Genomic DNA, 25,299 nt, shown 5'->3' with positions numbered 1-25,299 from the left:
CCTTGGTTGCCCAGTGGGAGGTGTGCAGGAGGCAGCTGATCGATGTTTCTCTCCCATCAATGTTTCTAACTCTCTATCCCTCTCCCTTCCTCTCTGTAAAAAATCAATAAAATATTATTTAAAAAAAATAATAAAAATAAAAATAAATAATCTATGGTGAAAACAAAATCAGAACAGGGTTGCCTGAGGACTGAGGGTAGGGATTGACTGCAAAGGAGCCTGAAGGAACTTTCGAGGTGATGGTAATGTTCTTAGAGCTTTGTGCAATGGAGGAAATGTCCTGGATCTGTGCTGTTCAACAGGGTAGCCACTGGCCACCTGTGGCTATGGAGCACTTGGAGTGTGGCCAGTGCAAATAAAAACTGCATTTTAAATTTCATTTAATTTTAATTATTTTTGAAATATTTTTTTAGTGGTTTCAGAGAGGAAGGGAGAGGGGGAGAGAGAGAAACACCAATGATGATAGAGAATCATTGATCAGCTGCCTCCTGTACACCCCACACTGGGGATCAAGCCCACAACCAGGGCATGTGCCCTGACCTAGAATCGAACCGTGACCTCCTGCTTCATAGGTCGATGCTCAACCACTGAGCCACACTGACTGGGCTAAATTTAATTACTTTAAATTTAAAATTAGCCACATGTGGCTAGTGGATTCCCTATTGAACAACACAGTTCTATTTCCTCATAACAGTTTGGGTCTCGCAGGCATATTCATCTGTCGAAACTCCTCTCACAATAAGCCTAAGATGTGTGCATTTCACTGTATGTAAAGTTTACATTAAAGGATAAACATAAACTCTAATTAATGCTATGTGTGTTGAAGTGTTTAGATGTGAAATGTGCTGTTATCTACAACTTTGAAATGGGTAACAAAAATGTATTGATAAATGGAGGGATGGCTAAAATGCTAGACATGTGATACAATAAATACAGCAAAATATTAATTGTAGAATCTTGGTGGTAGGTTAATTGGTGTTCATTGTAACCTTTCTGTGTATGTTGGAGTATTTTCAGAAGAGGAGAAAGGATTGAGAAGTTATTGTCTAATTGGGTACAAAGTTTCTGTTTGGAATGATGAAAATTTTCTGGAAATAAGATAGTGGTGGTGGTTAATTAATGGCAATTAATTGTAACTTAAAATAATCATATGGTAAATTTTATGTTCTATATCTTTTACAATTTAAAAAAGTTTGAAAGCCAAAAGAAAAAAATGTTGGGAGGAAATCCATGGGAAAGTTTCTGTGCTTCCCTAGGGGCAGTCGGGTCCTGCACACAGGGAGGGCGAAAGGAGCGGGCTGGTGAGTGGGTGTGCTCCTTCCGCTTGGAGTAGAAGTTAGTGGGGAGGGAACACAGTCTTTGGGAACAGACCTATTTTCGTAATCCTAGATCTTTCACTTTCTAATTGAATAACTATATTTGTTCCGGCCCGACCGCGTCCCACCTCTGGGTAGCTTGATTCTGCCTCCCTTTCAGGAAAACTTGTGCTGGAGTTGCTGAGGGAACCAATAAAATGTTTACTATTTTAAAAACCTATTTGTTTCTTAATGCTATTGTTACTGTAACAAATGTAGTAGCTTAGAACAACACAGATTCATTATCTTGTAGTTCTGGAAGTTTGAAATGTGTCTTACGGGGCTAACATCAAGCATGCATTCTTCCTTCTGGAGACTCTAGGGGGGACCCACTTCCTTGTCTTTTCCAGCTTCTAGAAACCTCCTGTGTTCTTTGGCTTGGCTTATGGCCTTTTCTCCCATCTTCCAAACCAACAGTAACATCTTCAAATCTCTCTTTCACACACCACCCACCCCCTCTGCTTCCTGCATCACATCTCCTTCTCTGACTCTCCTGTCTCCCTCTTTCCCTTATAAGAACCCTTGTGATTCCATTGGGCCTATCCAGAAAATCCAAGATAATCTCCCCATTCAAGATCCTTAATTTATTACATCTGCAATGTCCCTTTTGCCATGTAAGGTAACATATTCACAAGTTCTGGGGATTAAGGCTGGACATGGTGGGGGGACATTTTTCTGCCTACTACAGTGTCTTTGAAATTTTATGCTACTCCTATGTCAAGACTACACTGAAGCCCTGGCTGGTGTGACTCAGTTTGTTGAGCATGCACCGGGAGGTCACAGGTTTGATTCCCGGCCAAGGGGCGCAATGCCCAGGTTGCCAGCTGGATACCCTGTAGGGGGCATTCAGGAGGCAACATGGATGTTTCTCTCTTCCTCTCTAAAAATAAACTATTTAAATAAATTTGTAAAAAGACTACACTGAAGAGGAAACATTTCTCATTATTTTTTCCTAATAGCTTTGAGAGATAGTTCACATACCATATAATTTACCCATTTAAAGCAAGTAATTCAAATGGTTTTCAGTAGTCACAGAGTTGTGCAATCATCACATTTTCATCTTTCTCCCATTTTTATGTTTGTGGAAACAAAGGCTTGAGGCTTTATGGAACTTGCTTAGGGTAACATCTAATGGCGGGGCTGGGCATTGCAGTGGCTGTCAGGAGCTGATATTCTAGTCCGGGCCTAGATTCCATGAAGACCAACCGCCTGGGAGCAGTGTGGTATAGTAGTAAAACACGCAGGTGGCTTAGGCTAGGTTAGACTTGGTTTCAAGGCTTTGTCTCTGCTATCTACAAGCTATGTGATCTTTGGTAAACCTCCTGGAGCTTTGGTTTCCTTATTTGCAAAATGAGGACAATAAAATGAATAGGGGGAGAGGGGACAGTACTCGCCTGTAAGATCCCTTCCAGCTATGTAATTCCAAGTGTCAATGAGGAGGGGCAGGGGTGCAATTAAAAATAAGTTCCCCAAGCATCCAGGGCAACAAGAGGAGGAAAAAGTATTCCCTGAGACTCACTCACATGCTTTCATCGCCCAGGTCTCAAGCGTTCCTCACTGATGGGCCTCCGCTGGGTGGGAAAGACAATGAGTAAAAGGACCCTGAAAAGGGCAAAGAGGAGGAAGGAAGAGTTGAGAGGCGGGCAGGCCTTGGGGTGGTCTGCCCCGAGAGAGCAAAGATCCAGCGAGTGGAAACAGAGGTGGGAGGGATCCGTGGCAGCTCTCCCCAACGCCAAGTTCAGCCGCTCTGTAAGGGCTAGAGGGAGGGGGAGTGTGTTGGGTGGGTGGTTCTGAAAAGAAATCTTCAGAGCAGGGTTGGGCGACACCGCACCACCTACGGCGCTACTGCAGCCCCCACCCCACCCCCGCCACCTCCGCCACCTCCGCCACCTCCGCCACGCCCACTGCTCCACGCGACTTGGTCTGCTCCACGCTCCGCCACCACAGTAGGCGTCCTTCCTCCGGCGTGCGATTGGTACAGCCCGAGCCAGGGAAGGGGCGGAGGGTGAGGGACACGCCCCTGTCTCTGAATGGCTGGAGGATTTAAAGACCCGGCCAGTGATTGGACGGTTCTCCACCGCTAGTATTTGAAAGTTACCGAGCCCGAGCGGCGCCCGCAGGTCCGCTCGGTTCAGCTAGTTCGTCCGAGTCCCGGCGCAAGTGAGTGTCCACCCGATCTCAGAGTTGGGAGGAAGAGACCCTGCTTCTTTACTGGGTCCCTGCCGGGAGGGTGCAAACGAGAGGGTCGGACGGAGGGAACACACATTCCAGGGTCACCCCGCGATTTCCCGAGCCAAATACTCTACCCCTTTCCCACCTTGGACCTGGGAAGCGCCAGGGCTTGGGAATCACACTAGCCCGGACTTCTACCAGACGCGTGGCCTCTCCCAGCCTGTCCCCACTTGTGTCCACGGGAATAGTGATACCCGCTCGGCTGCGTGCGAACCAGTGAGCGTAGCAGCAGCTGACGCGATGAGCAGCAGCGCCCTCGCTCAGCTCCCCACGTGAGAGTCCCCGGCTTCCTGGGGAGAGGACTCGATTCCCGGGCGGTCCCTCGGTCTCTGAAGCGGTCTTCTTTTCTGTTCAGGGTCCCCCTTCTTCTGCGGCCCTTGCCGGACAGCCGAGGCTCCCCAAACCCGGGTGCGCTAGACGCTGGCCACCCGCCGCTCTGGACATTATTGCGTAGGATGTAATTCCTAAAGGAATTTCCTAAATTGCCCCAGGGTCCTCTGACCATCACCGTGACCTCTTTGTGTTACCAGAGAGGGGTAGGATCCTCTGTGGGGTAGGGGCTCCCCGTCACGGCCTCTGTACCACCTGTTGTGTCCTGAGTCCCCGTGACTCCTGTGCTCCGATCCCTTTGCAGACCTGCAGAGGCGGCGGCGATGCTGTCCGGTTCCCTGGCGGCGGCCGCAGAATGCGAGGACGCGGAGCTGCGGTGCCGCGTGGCCGTGGAGGAGCTGAGCCCCGGAGGGCAGCCGCGAAGGCGCAAGGCCGTGCGCGCCGCGGAGCTGAGTCTGGGTCGTAACGAGCGCCGCGAGCTGATGCTGCGGCTGCAGGCGCCCGGGCCCGCGGAGCGGCCGCGCTGCTTCCCCCTGCGCGCGGCGCGCCTCTTCACGCGCTTCGCCGCCTCCGGACGCAGCACCCTGCGGCTCCCCGCCGACGGCTCGCCCCGAGCGGGCGCGGTGCAGCTGCTGCTCTCGGACTGCGCCCCGGACCGCCTGCGCCGCTTCCTGCGCCTGCTGCGACTCAAACTGGCCGCGGCGCCAGGCCCCGGGCCGTCCTCCGCCCGCACGCAGTTGCTCGGCCCGCGGCCCCGCGACTTCTTCACCATCAGCCCCGTGCAGCCCGAAGAGCTGCGGCGCGCAGCGGCCACCCGGGGCCAGGACGTGACGCCGGTGGAGCGGCCCACGGAGTCGCGGGTGGGGGCCGAGCCCAACACCGTGAGGACGGGAAAGGGGGTATGCCTTGGGGACTGGGTGTGCCCTGAGTTGGAAGGGACCAAGGAGACCCAAGTTTGGGGGTGGTGGTGGGGGTGGTATTTTAGGGGGCTGCTGGTTATCTCAGAGGAGATGCCCATCGGACGTCTGAGTAGAACCGAAATGCAGGAGTTGTGCGAGTGCTTCTCATAGTGCAGTCTCTGAGGCCGGGTAAGCCGCCATCGGAAAAGGGTGGCCCAGGTCACAGTAAAGAGAAAGCAGAGGAGGAAGCCTGGACAGGAAGCTTCAAAGGATAAAGAGAAGGAGAGGGGCGTTTGGAAAAAACCAAGTGGTCAGCAGTGTAAGGGGGAGCCAACAAGTCCGATCAGATGGGGGCAGGGACAAAGTCTGGTGGTTTTGACAGTTTTTGAACTCGGGCAGATGGATCTCAGACCACAGGGGTTGAGAGTAAGGGGGTGGGAAGATGGAGATGGGGGAGGAGGGAACCTGGCTAGGCAGGTGTTCGCCTAGCTTGGGTGTTTTGAGGTGAGAAACGGGTTCCTTGCAGTGAGAAGTGAGAAAGAAGGATGGGTGAGAGGACCAGGAGAGTTAGGGAACCCCGGGAGGAGGCTAAGGACCCAGACCCTGGTCTTCAGGGCACCAGGAGTCAGTGGAGACCCAGCCTCAACCCCTTCCTCAAGGGGAGACCTGGACCCCAGAAGTCACTGGCAAGATCTCCAGGTGAACCAGGGCTGCCCAAGGGCTCCAAGGAATGAAGCCAGCAGAGACGCAAGGGCTACCAGGCCTAGCATTGCACCTGGTGCAAAGGTGGTGGGGGGGGGGGGGGCAATGCCTAGAGTTTGGGTGGAGGCTCTGAGACAGCCCTGTCCCCCCAGGAAGCCCCGAGGTGGCCCCTGCCTGTGAAGAAGCTGAATTTGGCCCCCGCCAAACCACAGCTTTCTGAGGAGCAGGCTGCAGTGCTGAGGGTCGTCCTGAAAGGCCAGAGCATTTTCTTCACGGGGAGCGCAGGTAGTGAGGGGCAGAGTCGGGGGAGAATGGTGGCGGGTGGGGTGGAGGAGAGGTGGTCTTGACCTTGCCCTCTGCCCAGGGACAGGGAAGTCTTACCTGCTGAAGCGTATCCTGGGCTCACTGCCTCCCACAGGCACGGTGACCACTGCCAGCACGGGGGTGGCAGCCTGCCACATCGGGGGTACCACCCTCCACGCCTTTGCAGGTAAGTGAGCGAGCGCTCCTGTGGCTGTCGCTGGGAGCACGCCAGGCCCGTGGGAAGGGAGGAGGGGGACTTCAGGGTTGAGACAGGGCTGGGGTCTCAGCCCAGCCCCAGCTGAAGAATGTCACTCACAGGCATCGGCTCGGGTCAGGCCCCCCTGGCCCAGTGTGTGGCCCTGGCCCAGCGGCCAGGCGTGCGGCAGGGCTGGCTGAACTGCCAGCGGCTGGTCATCGATGAGATCTCCATGGTGGAGGCAGAGCTGTTTGACAAGCTAGAGGCCGTGGCCAGGTCAGTGTGCGCGGTGAGGCCTGGGATCTGGTGGTTTCCATGAGGAACCTGCCCGTCCTCGCTGCTGAAGCACTGCTCGCTCCTCTCCCCTCCAGAACTGTCCGGCAGCAGAATAAGCCATTCGGAGGGATCCAGCTCATCATCTGTGGGGACTTCCTGCAGCTGCCGCCTGTGACCAAGGGCTTCCAGCCCCCGCAGTTCTGCTTCCAGGTACCACTCACCCTCCTGTCCTGCCCCCCGCCCCCACCCCAGGGGTCTGCTCTGCTCCCTGACACCCCTTCCCCTCCCCCATCAGGCCAAGAGCTGGAGGAGGTGTGTCCCAGTGACCCTGGAGCTGACCAAGGTGTGGAGGCAGGCAGACCAGACCTTCGTCTCTCTGCTGCAGGCTGTGAGACTGGGCAGGTGGGCTCTGTGAAGAGAGAGGGGCCTGCAGATGAGGACCCAAGTGTGGGTCACAGAGGAGCATGGGGACCCAAACAAGAGGGAGAAGTGCTTCCTGGGCCCATAGAAGATGGTCTCTTTGTGAATCTTGAGATCCTGCCTCCCCAGGGTGGGTCCCCATCACCCAGCACAAGGCCTGGCACAGAGTAGGTGTCAGGGAACTATGGTCAGATGGACACACAAGAAGAATTCAGAGATATCAACACTCCCATTTCACAGATGTAAAAGCTGGGGGTCCTAAGGGGTGAAGTGACTTGCCCAAAGTCAGGGCTGGAATTTAATCCCAGGTCTGACTTTAAAATCTAGGTTCCATATATATATATATATATATATATATATATATATATATATATATATATATATATATATATATATTTCAGAGAGGGAGAGAGAGAGAGAGATAGAAACATCAATGATGAGAGAGAATCACCGATTGGCTGCCTCCTGCATGCCCCTCACCGGGGATTGAGCCTGCATGTGCCCCCGACTGGAATCAAACCCAGGACCCTTTAGTCCACAGGCCGATGCTCTATCCACTGAGCCAAACCAGCTAGGGCTTTCCTTCCACTCTTAAAGCCTGTGGGGTCACTTGGTGGTGGTGGTAGAGGTGGGGGTGGGGAACGTTGCAGACATGATCCCTGCCCAGCTAGGACAAACGGTTGAAATGCTACAGCTACTCTAACATGGGAGTGGACAGGCCAGGAGGGCAGATGACTTGAGCCAGAGCTGGGCCTTGAAAGCCAGGTCAGAGTGGGATGGGCTTGGGGGAAGGTAGTGGTGTGAGCTGCTCTCCATGCCTGGGGACAGGAGGCGGGCAGGAAGGTGCACAGCACGCACCAGCATGCACGGGGACAAGAGGAACGCTGAGTGGCAGAGCAGGGAGAGATGGACCCAAGTTGTCCCCCCTCCTCCCATGGTAGTGCTGCTGTACCAGGCCTCCCCAGGTGGGGGGAGACTGTAGATGGGGAGAAATAGAAACACAAGCTCAACCCCCCCCCCCCCCCAAGGCAGCAGGCCAGGGGCTAGAACACTTAGAACACTGTCATCTAGATTACAGGCTACCAGTATTACAGGTATCAAAATCAGCGCCTGGTCTAGGTCCTCTAAACCTCTGGACTGTGCTCACTCAGCATACCGAACTTCCCAAGGAGCACTGGGGATGGGAGGGTGGCCAGCTTCTCCCTGGGCGCAGGCAAAGGAAAGGGTACCCACCCATGATCACAGCCAAGTACCCCCCACACAAACCCACACACACTATGCTCAGTCCCCATGTACGGGGTCCAAGTGAGGAAAGGATAAGTTGGCCAGCAAATCTTGCCCTCGGGCCCCTTTCCAGTCCCCAGGCCTGATCCATTGCCTGCTGCTTGGGCCATACCACCCACATGCCCCCCCACCACCACTTCCCTGGCATTCAGATGGCTCTGCCCTAACAGCCCAGCTCCCACAGGTGCTCAAATGAGGTGACCCGCCAGCTCCAGGCCACGGCCGCCCACAAGGTGGGGCGAGACGGAATTGTGGCCACCAGGCTCTGCACCCACCAGGATGATGTGGCTCTCACCAATGAGAGGCGGCTGCGGGACCTGCCAGGTGAGCAGGGAGCCAGGGCTGGGCAGGACCAGCTGGGAAGGGCTATCAGGCAGGTATGTCAGTCCCCGCCACCCCCAACTCCTGGCAGCCTGGGACCTTGGGATAAATATCTAGGCCCCAACCTCTGTGGCCATAAGGCCCTTATAGTTACAGAGGCAACTGGTTTTGAGAGGTGTGACCTTGAAAGGGTCAAGGTCACTCAGCCAGAAAATGCTGGAAGTGAGTCTTAAATTCAGGTCTCTGATTCTAAAGCTCCGGATAGGCCTGAGCTATCCCTGTGACCGCCCCCCATGCCCTGGTCTGGTATGTGTTTTTGGAAACGAAGCCACAAGTGACGAGTCATCTGCTTGCCCCCCTCTTTCCCCAGGTGAGGTGCACAGCTTTGAGGCCATGGACAGTGACCCTGAGCAAGCCCGGACTCTGGATGCCCAGTGTCCCGTTAGCAAGCTCCTTCAGCTAAAGCTGGGGGCCCAGGTGCGTGGGAAGCAGGGCCTAGGCCCTGGGAGCTTGGGCCTCCCCACCCTTTGCCCCAGCTGTGACCACAGCGAACGCCCTTCCTCCCTTCCTCCTCTTCCCACCCACCTTCCTGTCTTTAGCTTTCCCCCGCCTTCCTGTTTCAACGTGCGGAGCTCCGGGCAGCGGTGCTTCGGATAAGTCCCTTGTCCTTGCTGACGCTTTGTTTCATCTCCCAATCAGGGAATGAAATATCTACCCCTCACAGTTGCCTTCTGTAGCGTATCCTGTACTGTGAGAGTCCTCCTTCCTTCCACTGTGTCGGGGGTGGGCCACATGGGAGCCTTTCCTCAGGATCCAAAGGGCACCCAGGGAGAAAGCGCAGGCACCACCATGTGGTTGGAAGAGGGATGGCAGCCGGGGGCTATCCCTCAAGGTGGTGGCCCACGTATACCCCACAACAGACGTGCAAGTTTTCAAAGCCCTGTGATGTCTGTTACCTTATTGTTCTTTACCCGCTCCTGAGCAATGTCAGTCCCCTTGACACAAGGGGAAACCGAGACCTGGGAAAATAAAGCATCTTGCTGCAGGGGGACACAGTCAGCCGGTGGCTAAGCTAAAAATAGGACTCAGAGCCCCTCCATGCCAGCCCCCAGCCTCCCAAAACCACAGCAGTGGCCCCTGGGCCCGAGGCCGGGCATAGGAATGGGGCAGCTCTCCATGCCTTCTTTCCCTTGCAGGTGATGCTGGTGAAGAACTTGGCAGTGTCCCAGGGCCTGGTGAATGGTGCCCGAGGGGTGGTAGTCGGCTTTGAGACTGAGGGGAGAGGTGAGTGATGGGTGAGACCTACTGCTTGGGGCACCAGGGCCCCCGGGTAAGTGTGAAGAGAAAGAGTCTAGGATGCAAAGGTGAGGCCTGCTTCTCACCTCTGAGCCCTGAAGCAGGGCTGAAAAGTCGGGCTTCTCCATGCCTCCCTCAGGGCTGCCCCAGGTACGGTTCCTATGTGGAGTCACCGAGGTCATCCGTGCGGAACGCTGGACGGTGCAGACCACTGGGGGCCGGCTCCTCAGCCGGCAGCAGCTGCCCCTCCAGCTGGCCTGGGCCATGTCCATCCACAAGAGCCAGGTGAGCAGCCAGTGCGGGGGCTGGGTCAGGGCAGGGCAGAGCGGGGACGAAATAGGCGAGGGGCATGTTGAGGGGGGCCTGAAAGGCTTTATGGGAGTTGAGCTTGCCCTGGAGGCAAAGTTCCAGACCAGTTGTAGGATAAACCTTTCTTTAATGCATTTCCCATCCCATGCTCTTCCTTTCTAGGATCCATATACTTGCCCTCTGTCATCTCCTGCCCTGCCATTTTCTGAGCCACTACCAGACATGTTAAATTTAATACTTCCCACACCTGTATGAAGTGTAGATGTAGTAATCATTCCTGTTTTACAGAGGAGGAAACCGAGGCTCAGAGCGGTTAAATAACATGTCCAAGGCCACACAACTAGTGAGAGGCAGAGCCGGATTCCTTTCCATGCCGGTCTGACCCAGGCCTGAGTTCTTTCCTTCCACCCCTACCCCTCTCTCTTATCCTGGATGTATCTCCTGGAGCCCCTCCTACTCAGATACCCATCCAGGGTCAGCCTGTCCCTCTGCCTGAGAATCCCTGGACTGGGCCAGGAGATCCAGGGGCAATAGCTAGGCTGGTGAGGTGGGGTCAGGCTCTGGGGCACAAAGGACTTCAGGCAGAGCTAGCTCCATCTCTGTCTCTCCATCCCCAGGGCATGACCCTGGATTGCGTGGAGATCTCCTTGGGCCGCGTGTTTGCCAGTGGCCAGGCCTACGTGGCCCTTTCCCGGGCCCGCAGCCTGCAGGGCCTGCGTGTGCTGGACTTTGACCCCATGGTGGTTCGCTGTGACCCCCGTGTGCTCCGCTTCTATGCCAGCCTGCGGCGGGGCAGTGGCCTCGGCCTGGTAAGAGGGAGTCACCCAGTGGTGGGCCAAGGGACCCTGGGTAGGGGTGGCAGAGCCTTCTCTGGCTCCATTGTGGACAGGGGCAAGAGGAAGGAGATGCTGGCCCCAGGCTGTGGCCCTGGGGAACAGCAGAAGCTCATGACTTGGGTTCTCTGGCTTCAATCTAGGAGACTCCACATGATGATGAAGCAGCCTCGGACCAGGAGAATGTGGATCCAAACCTTTGAGCCACAAAGAGAAGACAGAGGATGGTCTCCCCCTCATCCTACTCCTGAGTGAGCTAGGACCCCAGGAGATAGCAGGGGAGGATGGTCAGGGCCCAGTCTCCCTTCATGAGGGCCTCTCAGCCTCCTGGCACGGGTATAGGGATAACCATTTGCCAGCTGTGCCTCAGTTTCTCCCCTTGCCCTGGGTGAGCTGCTTCCAGGGTCAGGAATAATCTTTCTTTGCCAGTTGGGAATGGGCCTGTGATGGTATCTGGTGTTAGAGGACAGGGGGCTGGCCATGGGACCACAGTCATGAGGGCCGCCCGCTTTGGGCTGCAGAGGGGAGAGGTGTTCCGGGAGCAGGAACAGGCACGTGGGTCCTGTGGGACTCAGGCCGAGTAGAGGCCCCGAATGGGGAAGGGAACCCGAGGTGATTTCACAGCCAGGCCCAGCCTAGCACAGCCAGGACCAACACCCTCCTGAGCCTGAAGTGAGAACCCGCACAGCAAACTGTGCGCCTGTATCTTAAGCTGCTTTTTGGGGAAAGAAATAGTGAGTGAGGATTGAAATGGATGTTCTCCGGTTGTATTTATTTATTCATTTATTTATTTAATAAATATTGTTGAAAGTATTACATATGTCCCCGCCCCCCCCCCCCCCCCCCCCGGACTCCCTCTAGCCTGCCCCTGCCCCCGCCCCAGGCCTTCACCACCCTATTGTCTGTGTCCATGGGTGATGCATACATGCATACTCAGACTGTATTTATTTAGGACAAATAAACTTGTGAATTATGTAAGGACTGTGAGTTCTTCGGCTCTCTTTAAGAAGGTACACCCCTGCCCTGGCTGGTGTCGCTCAGTTGGTTGAGCGTCTTCCCAGGCACCAGGAGGCTGCCGGCTCTTGGATGGAAACAGGAGAAACAGACTCGGGATAACTTAAGCAGGAAAGGAAGGTGATGGCACAGAAGGCTAGCTCGGAGGAGTGATATGAGGAGCCCAGGAACCCAGGCTTAGAAACAGTGGGAACCAGGGAGGCTGGAACCGCTGGCAGGAGTGGAGCTGGGAGCAGCTGGCCAGGAGGACCTCTGGCCACCCCTGGACGCCTTTCACAGCCACCGGGGGAAGGAGTCCTGAGCTCTTCCACTTGCTCACATCGCGCAGTCCAGACCTAACGGCAGGTGTGTGGCTGGCTGGGCTTGGTCTCCCGTGCAGGTCCTGCAGCCTCGGGAGGTACCAGGGCTTCTGCTGGGAGATGAATCTTACATCATCCCCAGAGCTGGGCTGTGGAGGATGCGTGAGGGTCCTCTCCTGGGATTCTCCTCTCGGACCCCATCCTCCACACACACTGCCAAAGCGCCCCTCACCCTCCCAGCCCTTTCCCCTCACCCAGGCCCTGGTGTCAGCTTTCCCTCGTTTCATATGGACTTGCTCTGCTTAAAGATGGCTTCCTCACGGGACTGCCTGGGCATCAGCAAGTCCCGTCCTCAGCAACCCCTTCTCATTGTGCAGATGCTCTCCTCCTCGGGGCCAGCTGTGATCTGCCCCGAGGGCAATTATCAACTTACAAGTCCGTCTTCCCCTAGAATGAGGGAGGTCCCTTGGTAGCAAGAAACTTGGCTTAGCAGTCCTTGTATCCCCACGGCTCTCAGCATGATGACTTTAGAAAGGAGACACTTCATAAAATGTTTGATAAATGAAAGAACGCACCGCAGTTCCGGGTTCCCTGAGAGGCAGGGATGTTTACTCCAGTTCTGCGGGGGAGGTGGCTCAGTCCTGGGAGTGAGGCAGTGGCAGAGCTGGAGGAGAACCCTTGGCCCTTGGGGGTGAGATGTGGGCTGACAAGGTGGGCTGGTGGAGTGCCCACCGTGATGTATCCTCAGGGGAGTGGCCAGGGGAGGGCTTAGCTAGGCATGACCTCATCCTTGCTGAGGGGCTGGCATATTTTGCCCACCCCCGCAGGGCCAAGGGTCATGCTCAAACCCTCAATCTCAGAGCAACCTGGCCAAGCACCACACACCACCGACCACTAGGTGGTGCCAAGTGGTCGGTCAGTCCCTTCCCAGAGACCTGGAAGATCCTTTGTCTGTGTGCCTCGATGGAGCACATGGCTACCTCGGAGCTGGGAGCCCAGTAAGAGCAGAGAGGAGGAGGTTCCTTTGTTGAGGACCTTGCGCCTGGTATCAGTTGAGTACCTTCTGGTTTGTGGTCATTAGCCCTCTTGTTTTTTCACAGTAACCCCGAGAAGACCGGGGGACATTATCCCCACCTTACGGGGAGAGAAAACTAAGCAATCTCTTGAGAGATTAGGTTACTTGGCCAAGGCTACACTGCAAGCTGGGTCTGGAACCCAAGTCCCAGGATCCTGGGGTTTTTAGCAGAAGGCCTTGAAGTCAGGTACTGGCTTCCCACTTCCCATGTGACCTTGGACATGCTGCTTACATCCTCAGCCCTAGTTTCATCATTAGTGAAATGGGGCTAACAGCTGATCAATGAAGTGAGGGCAGGAGCTGGATGGGGCTGGGCATGAGGTAAACCCTCCTGGTTAGCCCTCTTTGGCCTCCATTACTTTCCTAAAGTGGCCATCCTGCACCCCTCCTCCCCATCCCTACCTTTTCCCTGCCTCCTGAGTGGCCTGGAGAATAACAAAGAGAATTAACCGGAGCCCAGATTAAGTGACTGCTTTCTTTCAGTCTTCCAGAAGACACGCTGTGCCCACCCACTAAGAGGAAGGGGAGAGTGAAGTTTCCCCCTCTCTGTCTCCCAACAAACGTTAGGTCTCAGCCCTGGTCTGTGAGTGCATTTGTCACAACTGCTCCTCTTTTTTCCTTTGTCCCTCTTCTTCTTCTTCTTCTTCTTCTTCTTTGTTTTGTTTTGTTAGTCCTCACCGGAGGATATTTTTTTCCATTGATTTTTAGAGAGAGTGGAACGGAAGGGGAGAAACACAGAGAGAGAAACATCAACGTGAGAGAGACACATCGATTGGTTGCCTCCTACGACTGGGCCGGGGATCGAGCCTGCAATCGAGGTACGTGTCCTTGACAGGAATTGAACCCGAGACCCTTCAGTCCGAGGGCTGTGACTCTATCCACTGAGCCAAACCGGCTAGAGCTCTGTCCCTCTTCTTATCCAGCATGCATGAGGGCCACCTTTAGATCTAGTTTACAGAGGAGGAGACAGACACTCACAGGTGGGCAGCTCAAGGCGGATGGTGAGGCCAGGGTGGACACCAGGTGTCTGAGGTTTCACCACAGTGTTCAGGGCCTTTACAAAAAGGAGCAAGCATGGGGTGCCTCCTGGCCCCTAGCTTTGTCCCAGAAATTCCACACTCAAGACTCCATTTCTTTAGGATTCCAAGAGCATCACCCGCTGAGCCATAAACAGCTGGGAGGGGCCACGAGGGAAGGGGAGAGGCTTGGAAGGAGACACTGAATAGGGAAGTGAGTGAATCCCAGGTACCAGACAAGCCCTGGAGGGGGGGCAGTGACCATGCCTCTCACCCCCAGCTCCAGCTCCCTCCTTCAGCCTCACAGTCTCCCGGCAGATACTTCTCCCAGGCCGCCCCTCACCTCCCTCCCCCGGCTTGTATGGGGTAAGCAGAGCCCCAGCTCACCTGGGAAGGTGCAGAGTGAGGAGGGCATCCAGTTACAAGCTGGGGCTGGGAGGGCTGGCAAGGGCCACCTGGGGGCAGGAGCCAAACACCCGGGAACTGAGGGCGGAGGCAGGTGTCTAAGAGGCTCCACGACACCCCAACCCTGCAGACGCCCCATTCCCTCTATAGGAAGCCCTATCTTCCGGGCTCTTCGCCTTCCTGAACACCTCCCAGCTCTGGGGGCTGCAGTGGAAAGACCATGGCGTCCAGCATCAGATGCCACCTGGCAGCCAGTGCGTGTCAGTTCCCTGACCTGGGCCTCAGTGTCCTCCTCCTCAGAATGGAGGTCGGGTGGGAATAAGCCCAGCGCGACCATCTGCTGTCGGGGTGGATCCCGGGACTGTGCTTGGTAAACTGTGAAGGGCTGTGCACACCCCTGGCGGGGGGGAGGGGGGTTTCAGCTCCACTCCTTTCTCGCCATCACGCAGGGTGGCCTCCTCCCCTCCCGCCCTCCCCCTCCTCCGCCCTTCACCCTGGGCCCTGGCACAGCACTCCATGCCTATTTAAGGCAAATCTCCTGATCTCCTTTTAAATAACATTCTCTCCTTGTTGTGCAGAAGACAAGCAGGGCTTTGGGAAAGAGGAGGAGAGCCCCAAGATCCCATCAGAGGCTGGAGGGGGAAGGGGAGGTACGGGAGGGGGGGGGGGGGCAGAGGCATGGCTCCCTCCTCCCACCGTGAGCTTGGGAAAGTCCTTGCCCCCACCCCAGCCCCCTCCCCTTTTGGTCCCCTCACTTCTTAGGCCCTGGATTGGCTAGAACCTCTTAGAGGGGCTGAGACAGCCCCTCACAACCTGGGGGTGGGAGGATGGGGAATAATGCTAGCCCCAAGGCCCTGGGGGGGAGGGGGTATGCTTGGGTGAAGAAGTGGTGCCACCAGGGTGGCCAGTGAGGGGAGAGGGAGGATCTGGGGTAGGACGGACACCTGATCTCACCGCCTGCCCAGTGTGAAGGATGAAACACAACTGCTCTTTGGTTTTAGAATCTGAGGCTCAGAGAAGCCAAGAGACCTGCCCAAGGCCACACAGCTAGTGAGCTGAGCGGAAGGGTCTATATGGGACACCTGACAGTGACTCTTGTCAGGCACCAGGCATCACTCAAAGCCCCTGCACATACTCTTCCTCCGCCAGTTTCACCTCTCAGGGGGGCCCCCCCGACTCCTTCCCTCTGCCTCCCTCTTCTTTTCTGCAGGCCCACCCCACTTCTTCCCCTCCTCCTGGGTTCCTGCCACACCACCCCCACCCCCACCCCCACCTTCCCTCTGCAGGACCCAGCAGAGCCCTTCCCAGCAGCTCAGTTCTCTCTCCTGATGCCTCTCTCCCCTTCCCAGTCTTTCTCCAGGTGGCCGCCTCCCGTCTCAGCCCGACTAATCCCCCTGTGGTCCTCACATGACTGAGCCGCCCTCTCCAGGGTTCAGAGGGAGAGGGTCAGGGATCCTTTGCAGATCATGTTGCCTCCTCGGGACCAGGCACTCATTCCTCAGGCATGTGAGCCGCAGCAGGCTGTGCCCCCCTCTCCCCTCCCCGCATCAGTGTCAGGCCGAGGCTGGGCTCGGGGTCGGGGGACAGAGTGAGGAAGAAGGCCTAGCCTCTTCCTCCGAGCACTGAGCGCAGAAAGGGCCATATCGGTCAGCTGGTCCAGTGGCCTCCTCTCACGGATGAGCAAACTGTGGCCCAGGGAAGGGGAAGAGAGGCCAGGGGTCCCACGATGAGACAGAAGCCAAGCTGGTGTGGACTTGATCCCTGGGGGGAGGAGGGTCTATTATAGGAGGAGATTCAGCTCCTTGTTCATTGGGGGTATCCCTGAGCTTCCCAGGGTCTTTCTAGCTTGGTGCTACCATTCACCCATTGTGTGCCCTTGGGCAAGCCCCTTTTCCTCTTTGGGCCTCAGTTTCCTTGTGTAAAACAGATGGGTTGGTTAGATGATAGATGAGGTACCATCCCATCAGCCCAGCCCTACTCCCCCAGGCCTCTTTTCTAGGCTCCTGCTCTGGCCCAGGCCACCTCAGAGCTCCCCAAGATTGCTCCGACAGCCTCAGCTGGCCTCCTCCGTTCTCTTCCCCTCTGATTAACCCCCACACACATCGCTCAGGTAACCTCCTGAGGCTTGGGAACCTCCCTCAGAGTAAGCCACCTCATCACCGGGCAGTCAGCACATCTCCCCTGCAGTCAGACCCTGGACTCAGTTCCTCATGTGCCGAGGGCACTAACAACCCCTCAACTGGGGGACTGTGGTGTGGACACACTACCCGGCTCTCCTGGCTCTCTGTGCTGGAAAGGCTGCCCCTCCCACCCTCACTCCCCTGCATTCATGTCAGTAGGAACTGACATGCACTAGCTACCAGGTGAGGTCCTCTAAGGCCGGCCAAGTCCTACTACCTCCTAGAGAGGCCACCGTCTGGGGCCCCATCAGAGGCGACCTCACCCACGTGGAGCTCCCACAGGGCTGGGCTCCACTCGCCTGCCTGCACCTGCAGCTCCCACCATCCTGTGGGCAATATATAAGGGGGGGCTCCTAGAGAACCAGCTGGCAAGGCACTGGCTGAGGGAAAGGCTGGCCTGTGGGCTGCAGCTCACTCCCCTACCTTCCCCCTGGGCTGTGTTTTTGACACAGATTATCTTTGACCTTCAGAGACATCCTCAGCACCAACTTCAAAAAAAGCTCATAGTTGGGCCTCAAGGCAGACTCTTAACTGGAGGTTTTAGACCCTGTGTTGCCCTGTTCAGATGATTTCACGAAATCAAAAAGACTCAGAAAGCTTCCCAGGGTCAGAGCATCATCCCACTACACCGAGGCTGCAGGTCAATCCCCAGTCAGGACACACACAAGAAGCAACCAATGAATGCATACATAAGTGGAACAACAAATCGATGTTTCTCTCCCTCCCTTCCTCTCTTTCTCTAGAATCAATCAATAAAAATAAATAAATAAAAAGAGGGAAAAAAAGAAAGAAAGCTTCCCCAAAGACCCAGGAAGTGGTAGCTGGTAGAAAATACATGTTATTAGAAGAAACTGCTAGAGAAGCCAGACCTAGAAGCTTAGAGACCACCCACTCTGGGGTCTGAACACTGCTTCAACCACTTGTAGGGCCTTGGGCAGGTTACCTAATGTCTCCCAGCCTCAGTATCCTCATCAGTAACGTGGGGACAAGACTACCTCTTAGATAAGGAGTAGATGATGCATGCAAAGTGCTTAGCTCATGGCTTGGTACCTCATATATGCTCAAAATACGCTAGCGATAAGCCTTATTGGTGACAGATGGATCAAGGCCCCCAGCTGAGGGCTGTCGAGAAGCAGGGAGGCACCAAGGCACAGGTTGCTTAGCCAGAGGTGGGCAGCTGGTGAGAGGCTAGAATAAGACACAAAGGCCCAAGCCTGCTGCTGAGCAGTCTGTATACATTACCTCATTGAAACCTCAGTCTCTTCCTCAGTCAAAAATAGGGGTTTGGAACAGAAGCTTCCTAAGGCTTTTTCCAATTCAGTGAGTACTTGTAAAAGGTTTTCTGTTTACAAAGTATTTTTCACTTTATAGCCAACCTATAGTCCTGTGCGTGTTGTAATAGTTGCAACGGTCACACAACTAGACCTGGGACGGGAACCAGGAGGATGGCCCGTCTTCCCCCGACGGTTTCGGCACAGGGTTCGGAGGGCGGTGGGTGAGACCTGAAGCCCCACCCAGGGCCCAGGGCGGGGCTTGGCCCTTGAAGACGACGTCATGGAAGCTTGGCTCTGGCTCCTGCCCTGCGTCCGGTTCTGCAGGGCTATGCGCGGCCCAGAGGCCTGGGTCTGGAACTCATCAACCCCACCTGTCAGCCCTCCGTGGCCGGCTCGCTGGCCTTTGGTTATCACTAAGGAGAGCGTGGCTTCGGGCCAGGGGCCCCGAATCCCTTCCCTGCTAGCAACCTTAGGGCAGGGAGCTGTGTTCCCATCGGCCAAGCATCCCCAACTTGACTGAGCTGCTATATGACAGGCTCTGTGAAATATGCAAAGACCTCGCTATTCATAAATATTTATTGAACACCTACAGTGTGCCTGGCCCTGAGAAGGCTGCAGGGAATCAGACAGACATTCCTATTTACTCTAGTAAAGTAAGCTGTAAAGGAAAGCTACGTGTGATGGGAAATAAAAAGAGAGCAATTCGCTTTACACGCGGAAAACAGAGAAGGCCTTTGAGTGGAGAGAGGATGTATAGCTGGGAAATGCATTCCAGAGAGAGGAAAGGGCCCACAGAAGACCCTGAGATAGGGGACGTGTGGCATAGTTGAGAGCCACAGGACCAGTGTGAGGTGGGCACACAGCAGGCTCGCCCTCAATAAATGCCAGCTGAACAAATTAACAAGCGATCATAAGGATTCCTGCTTCCAGCCAAGGTGGAGCAACAGGGACTGGATTGACATTCCCACCTAAAACAACTGAAATGCCCAACAAAATATATGGCACAATGGCTCTGAAGACATTGAATGCCAGACGATGAAAAATATAGGGTCTCTCCCCCAAATGTACACACACTTTGAATCGTTATAAAGGCAGTGTTTATTAAAATACATTTCATTTTTGGGGGGTGCGGACGGGAGCAGGCTGGAAGAGGTTAGTGGGAAACAAAGGAGGACCTATGTAATACTGTCAACAGTAAAGATTTAAAAAAATACATTTCTTTCTCAAAACTGAGCTATCCTCCTCTACAGTGTCGATATATTTTTGGGGGGATGCTCTGTAGTGACTCCTGTGAGTCAGAAAACAAATGTGGTGAGCCCCATTTTACTGCCTGAAGCTTCCAGACCAGGGCAGGCAGGTGGAGCCTGGTGGTCTAGGCACTGGAAAGGTGAAGCCAGGGGCCTGGGGGCACAAGGCAGAGAACTAAAAAGGCAAGAGCCGCACAGAGAACGTGAGAGCTCCTCAGAGGGCCCTCTTCAGTAACGCAGCGCAGTGCCTCCGCGTGAGGAATCCACTGGAAGCCGGTAGGAACCACGCAAAGGAATTAGCACAACCCTGGGAGCTGACACAGGGCTGGGAGCAGTGCTGGTTCCCACAACCAGAGTGGAAACCTCACAATTAATGGGGCATTGAGTGGAGCACGCAGAAGAATTTTTGGCTCAAAAGTAGGTCAAACTAAATGCTATTCTGGCCCCACCTAACAAAAACAAGATCTGAAAGGGCCAAACTATTTTCAAATGACTTTTGTACCCCAGAACAAAGCTCAAGAATATTTATACAAATACAAAAATAGCTCCCAGCAAAATAAAATTCACAATGTCTGGCAACCAGTAAAAATTAGCATGTATATAAAGAAAGGAAAATATGGCCCATGATGGAAAGAAAAACCAATCAATTGAAACCTACCCAGAAATTTCACAGATGAAAAAATTAGGAGACACAGACATTAAAACAGTTATTAAAACTCGATTCCAGCCGAAACCGGTTTGGCTCAGTGGATAGAGCGTCGGCTTGTGGACTGAAGGGTCCCAGGTTCGATTCCGGTCAAGGGCATGTACCTTGGTTGTGGGCACATCCCCAGTGGGAGGTGTGCAGGAGGCAGCTGATCGATGTTTCTCTCTCATCGATGTTTCTAACTCTCTATCCCTCTCAATTCCTCTCTGTCAAAAATCAATAAATTTTTTAAAAAAATAAAAAATAAATAAAACTCGATTCCATAGGTGCAAGAAGATAAAGGAGAGAGTGCTGTGTTAAGTAGAGATACAGAAGATATTTTTTAAATATATTTTTATTGATTTCAGAGAGGAAGGGAGAGGGAGAGAGAGATAGAAACATCAATGATGAGAGGGAGTCGTTGATTGGCTGCCTCATGCACGCCCCCTACTGGGGATTGAGCCTGCAACCCAGGCATGTGCCCTTGACCAAAATCGAACCCGGAACCCTCAGTCCATAGGCCAACGCTCTATCCACTGAGCCAAACCAGCTAGGGCTAGAAGATGTTTTTTAAAAGACTTAAATTGAAGAAGAAAAAAAAGACAAATTGAAATTCTAGAGATGAAAACTATAATGTCTAAGGTAAAAAATACACTACATGGATTAATGGAACATTAGACATGGCAGAAAATTAGTGAACTTAAACATAGTAATGAAAACTATCTAAAATAAAACAGAGAGAAAAAGCTTAAAAAAGTATAATAACATCAGTGAGCCGAGACAACTTCAAGTGACCTAATATCTATGTGTAATCGGAATCTCCAAAGGAGGGAGAAGGACAGAAAAGGTTATTTGAAGAAAAATAAACTGAAACATTTCCAAATTTGATGAAAACTACAAATCTACAGACGTAAAATACTTAATAAACCCCAAGCACAATAAACATAAAGAAACTATACCAAGCTCTGATCCTCCCCGTTCCACAGGCGGTGCCAGCCAGGGAATGGTTAAGGACTGAGTAAATAGATTTGGCCACATTGAGTGCCTCGTCAGCAGGGCTACTTTTAACTCTCGCATCATGGATATTGTTGTCATCAATGACCTCCTCATTGAACTTAACTTCATGGTACATGTTCCAGTCTTATTCCACCCATGGCAAGTTCAATGGCCCAGCCAAGGCTGAGAACAGGTAGCTTGTCATCAATAGAAAGCCCAAGTTTGTGATGGGTGTGAAACATGAGAAGTATGACGATTCCCTCAGGATTGTCAGCAATGCCTCCCGCACCACCAACTGCTTGGCCCACCACGGGCCACGGCCATCCATGACAAGTCTGGCATTGTGAGGGACTCACGACCATAGTCTATGCCGTCACTGCCACCCAGAAGACTGTGGGTGGTCCCTCTGGGAAGCTGTGGTGTGATGGCTGAGGGGCTGAACATCATCTCGGCTCCTACTGGTGCTGCCAAGGCCGTGGGCAAGGTCATCCTGAGCTGAATAAGAAACTCACTGGCATGGCCTTCCATGTCCCTACCTCCTAATGTATTGGTTATGGATCTGACCTACCATTTGGAGAAAGATTCCGAATATGATGACACTAAGAAGCTGGGGAAGGAGGCATTAGAGGGCCCCCAGACGGCATCCTGGGCTACACTGAAGACTAGGTTGTGTCCTGTGGTGTTAACAGTCACACCCACTATCCACCTTCCATGCTGGGGCTTACATCTCTTTTTTGGGGGAGTGGGCCTTACATTGCTCTCAACAACCACTTTGTCAAGCTCATTTCCTGGTCTGACAATGAATCTGACTCCAGCACCTGGGTGATGGACCTTATGGCCTCCAAGAAGGAAGAGTGACCTGGACTCCCAGCCACACCCAGAACACAAGAGGAAAAGAGAGGCCCTTAACTTCTGGGGAGATCTTGCCCGCAACTAAATCTCTCAATACACTGAGAATTTCTCATCTTTGACACAATTTCCACCCCAGACTTCCTGAAGAAGGTGAGGGGTTTAGCATGTACCATCAATAAAGTATACTGTACCCAGCCAAAAAAAAAGAGAGAGAGAAAGTATACCACCCAGCCAGTGTGGCTCAGTGGTTGAGCATCAACCTATGAACCAGGAGGAGGTCAGGGTTTGATTCCCCCGTCAGGGCACATGCCCGGGTTGTGGGCTCAACACCCAGTAGGGGGCGTGCAGGAGGCAGCCAATCGATGATTCTCTCTCATCATTGATGTTTCTATGTATCTCCCTCTTCCTTCCCCTCTCTCTAAAAAGTCAATAAAAAGATATTTTAAAAATAAAAATGTGAGACAACATGGGATGAAATTAGAAATCAATGACAAAGGAGATGTTTTCCCTGACTGGTGCTGCTCAGCAGTTAGAGCACCAGCCCTCGGACCAGATCTCGGGTTTGATTCCTGGTCAAGGGCACTTACCTGAGTTGCATGTTCAATCCAGCCACAGTTGGGGTGCCTGTGAGGCAACCAATTGATGTGTCTCTCTCACATTGATCTCTCTCCCCCTCCTCACTCCCGTCCACTCTCTCTTAAAATCAGTGGAAAAAATATCATCTGGTGAGGATTTAAAAAAAGAGGAATAAACTATTAAAAAAAAAGAAAAGGAGGAGATGTTCAAGGAAGTTTGAGATGGGAGATGTTAAAAAAAAAGTCAGTTCTTGAACATCTCCCATCTCGAACAATTTGGTTCTCAACCAAGTTGTTCACGGAAAAATGTCTTGGTTGTCGAACAAAACTTCAGTTCTTGACCCAACAACCTTGCTGATACCTGTATGATCAGTCACAAGTCTCTCAGGCAACAAACAAAGAGAAAATGTGTGAGTGTGAGTCAGTTTACTGCTAAACTTCAAGTACTTAACATCTCAGGAAATTGTGCTCTGAATGTCTGTGTGTGTGTGTGTGTGTGTGTGTGTGTTGCTTTTGGGGATCTGGAACAGATTAACTCAATTTACATTATTTCTAAGTGGGGGAGGTGGGAATGATTCCATTTTCAAACAATTCCTTTCTGGAACAGCCTTCCAAATGAATTAAGTTGGAGAACTGAGTTTCCACTGTAGTACCATCCTACAGTTCAGGGAAACTGAGGTTCAGTTTATTGTCCCAGGTCACATACTGATGAGTGGTAGATCTCTCTGTCTGATGACAAGTGAACTATGATCATCCTAAAAATCGTTTTCTCCCCTCAACCTTCTGGTTTCTACCAGCAGCACCACCAAGCCCCCAGGCCTGAACCCCTGCCATTTCTTCCAGCTTCAGTGGACCAGGACAACCAGCAATAGGGCTGGAGGCGTGGGGAGGGGGCCAGGCAGGCAATCCTCACGGAGGTGGGGGGAGGGAGGGAGGACCTGACTGCTTCATCTACCTCCATGGATTTAATGTTGCTACTAACTTTTATTATATTTTAAAATATATTTTTATTTATTTCAGAGAGGAAGGGAGCGGGAGGTAGAAACATCAATGGTAAAAGAGAATCATTGATCAGCTGCCTCCCACACGCCCCCCAATGGGGATGGAACCCACAACCTGGGCATATGCCCCGACCAGAATCGAACCTGGGACCCTTCAGTCCGCAGGCCAACGCTCTATCCACTGAGCCAAACCAACTAGGACACTATTAACTTTTTAATCCCAACTTTTAAAAATGTATTTTTTAATTGATTTTAGAGAGAGAGGACGGAGAAGGAGAGATAGAAACATTGATCAGCTACCTCCTGCACACTCCCTACTGGGGATCAAGCTCGAGACAGGGGCCCCGATCGGAATCGAACTAGTGACCTCTTGGTGCATGGGACGGCACTCAACCAACTCAGCCACACTAGCCAGGGCATTGCTACTTTTAATCCCAACCTATTAAGAGGTAAATTGCCTGAAGGTTAAAAGCAAGGGGTTTGAGGTAAAATATACTCAGCTTCCAGTCCTGTCCTGACTTCCCTACATTCCTGCTGTGATCTTGGGGCAGCTTCTAAACCTCTCTGAGCCACGTGGAAAAGGGATTTAACCTTTTGGGTTAGAAATCTTGTGAGGGGAGATGGATTCTTCTAGCAATAGACAAGGCTCAGGTTACCAGCCCCCATCACACTTACTCTATCCATCCCTCTGAGGCTAGTTTACTTCAAACCATTTGAAAAATAGACTCAACCTTATCAGGTGGTTACATCTTTTAATGTCTGCTTAAGTTTACCTGTCGGGGTTGTTCCTCCAGGAAGTCTAGTGAGCCGCAGTGAAACAACCCCCACTCAGCAGCTAAATCGATCTCTTCTGCAACATCCCCCTTCCTTCTAAGCCTTTCACATGCTAATGCACATTGTGGACCTCCCAGAGCTTTTGGGAGGGGAGGGGAGAATGGGGCCTCCCAAATTTACTCCCTGCAGCACCTACCGACATCTCCCCTGAGAAGGCGCGCACTGCCTGCTATTCATTCACCTTGGGCAATCTGTTTCCTAATCTCTTAGCTCCAGCCTCCCATTTCCAACCTCCTGAGACACATTTCCTATCAAATCCAGCTTTCCTCTCCATCCAGTCCTGCTGCCCTCCGCCCCGCCCCCGGATTCCCTGTCCCTCCCTACCCCCTCCTACAAAGCTCTGTGAGGTCCAGTGCTCCTCCTTCTCCCCACCTCCTGATGACCCTTGGTCTAGCTCACACCCGGGTCCTACGTGGACCCAATTCTCCTTGTCTTTTTACCTGACACTCCAGCCAGACCAGGCCCTCACACCCTGAGTTTCCCCACACCCATGCCCTTCCCTCTGCCTAGAATGCCCCCAGCTACCCCCCTTCAGGTTCGGGCTCCAGTGCCGCGACCTCCCACGTGCCTTCCCAGCTGGCCTGTCTGAAGGCTGCTTCATCACTGGTGGGGTCCAGTGCAGTCTTTGATGTATAGGAGGTGCTCATAAACACCCGTCGTTGGAAAGAATGAGTCTAACCCAACTGCATGGTACAGTGGAGGCACAGAAGTGACCGAGGGGGGCCTCCGTAGGGCTCCTCTGTAAGCCAGGCTTTTTCTGCCATTCACTTTGGAAAGGAAGCCCCCCAGGGGCCAAGTGAGCCACCTTTCTCTGGGAAGACAACTGTCTCGAGCTCACCATATAGACTCCGGCAAAGAGGTTGAGTGGAATCCTCTTGTCAGCTGGCCCTTTGGGGTCCCAGACTGCACTATCCATTCCAAAAGTCCATGGTTCCTACTCTGTTTCTGTCTTCCTGCTGGCATTCCGCAATTACTACCACCACCACCTCCCTGTCTGAGGCAGAAGGGGCCTTAGGAATTATCCATCCAGGGGGCCCACAAAGGCTTCACAGGGCGCTGACCTCCCACGCTGTGTGCACAACTCTATGTC

The 25,299-nt window shown here is 53.4% G+C and overlaps 1 protein-coding gene across 5 annotated transcripts; it reads left to right on the top strand.

The window, feature by feature from the left end:
* The first annotated feature begins 3,439 nt into the window (after positions 1–3,439).
* PIF1 (PIF1 5'-to-3' DNA helicase) lies at positions 3,440–12,615 on the top strand. Of its 5 annotated transcripts, none has more exons than XM_079769204.1 (13): positions 3,440–3,515; positions 4,222–4,798; positions 5,671–5,803; positions 5,883–6,008; positions 6,140–6,293; positions 6,389–6,503; positions 6,589–6,695; positions 8,182–8,321; positions 8,689–8,795; positions 9,515–9,602; positions 9,754–9,899; positions 10,541–10,732; positions 10,900–12,615. In XM_079769204.1, exons 2-13 carry the CDS (start codon positions 4,241–4,243, stop codon positions 10,957–10,959), a joined length of 1,926 nt encoding a protein of 641 aa, XP_079625330.1. In that variant the 5' UTR covers positions 3,440–3,515; positions 4,222–4,240; the 3' UTR covers positions 10,960–12,615. The 5 variants fall into 5 exon arrangements, with proteins under 5 accessions (XP_079625330.1, XP_079625326.1, XP_079625327.1 ...); XM_079769200.1 differs by having other exon boundaries at positions 4,222–4,816; XM_079769201.1 differs by having other exon boundaries at positions 3,453–3,515; positions 3,943–4,816.
* Positions 12,616–25,299: the final 12,684 nt, after the last annotated feature.

Source organism: Cnephaeus nilssonii, assembly GCF_951640355.1.
Source record: "Cnephaeus nilssonii genome assembly, chromosome: 4".
NCBI classification, from domain to species: Eukaryota; Metazoa; Chordata; class Mammalia; order Chiroptera; family Vespertilionidae; genus Cnephaeus; species Cnephaeus nilssonii.
This window is presented reverse-complemented; position numbering and strand designations above follow the sequence as displayed.

Bases quoted from the DNA above. Each gene is read 5' to 3' on its own strand.
- PIF1 (XM_079769200.1), top strand. From the start codon at position 4,241: ATGCTGTCCGGTTCCCTGGCGGCGGCCGCAGAATGCGAGGACGCGGAG. The intron at 4,817-5,670 runs GTATGCCTTGGG...CTGTCCCCCCAG, and splicing joins CCGTGAGGACGGGAAAGGGG to GAAGCCCCGAGGTGGCCCCT. The intron at 10,733-10,899 runs GTAAGAGGGAGT...GCTTCAATCTAG, and splicing joins GGGGCAGTGGCCTCGGCCTG to GAGACTCCACATGATGATGA.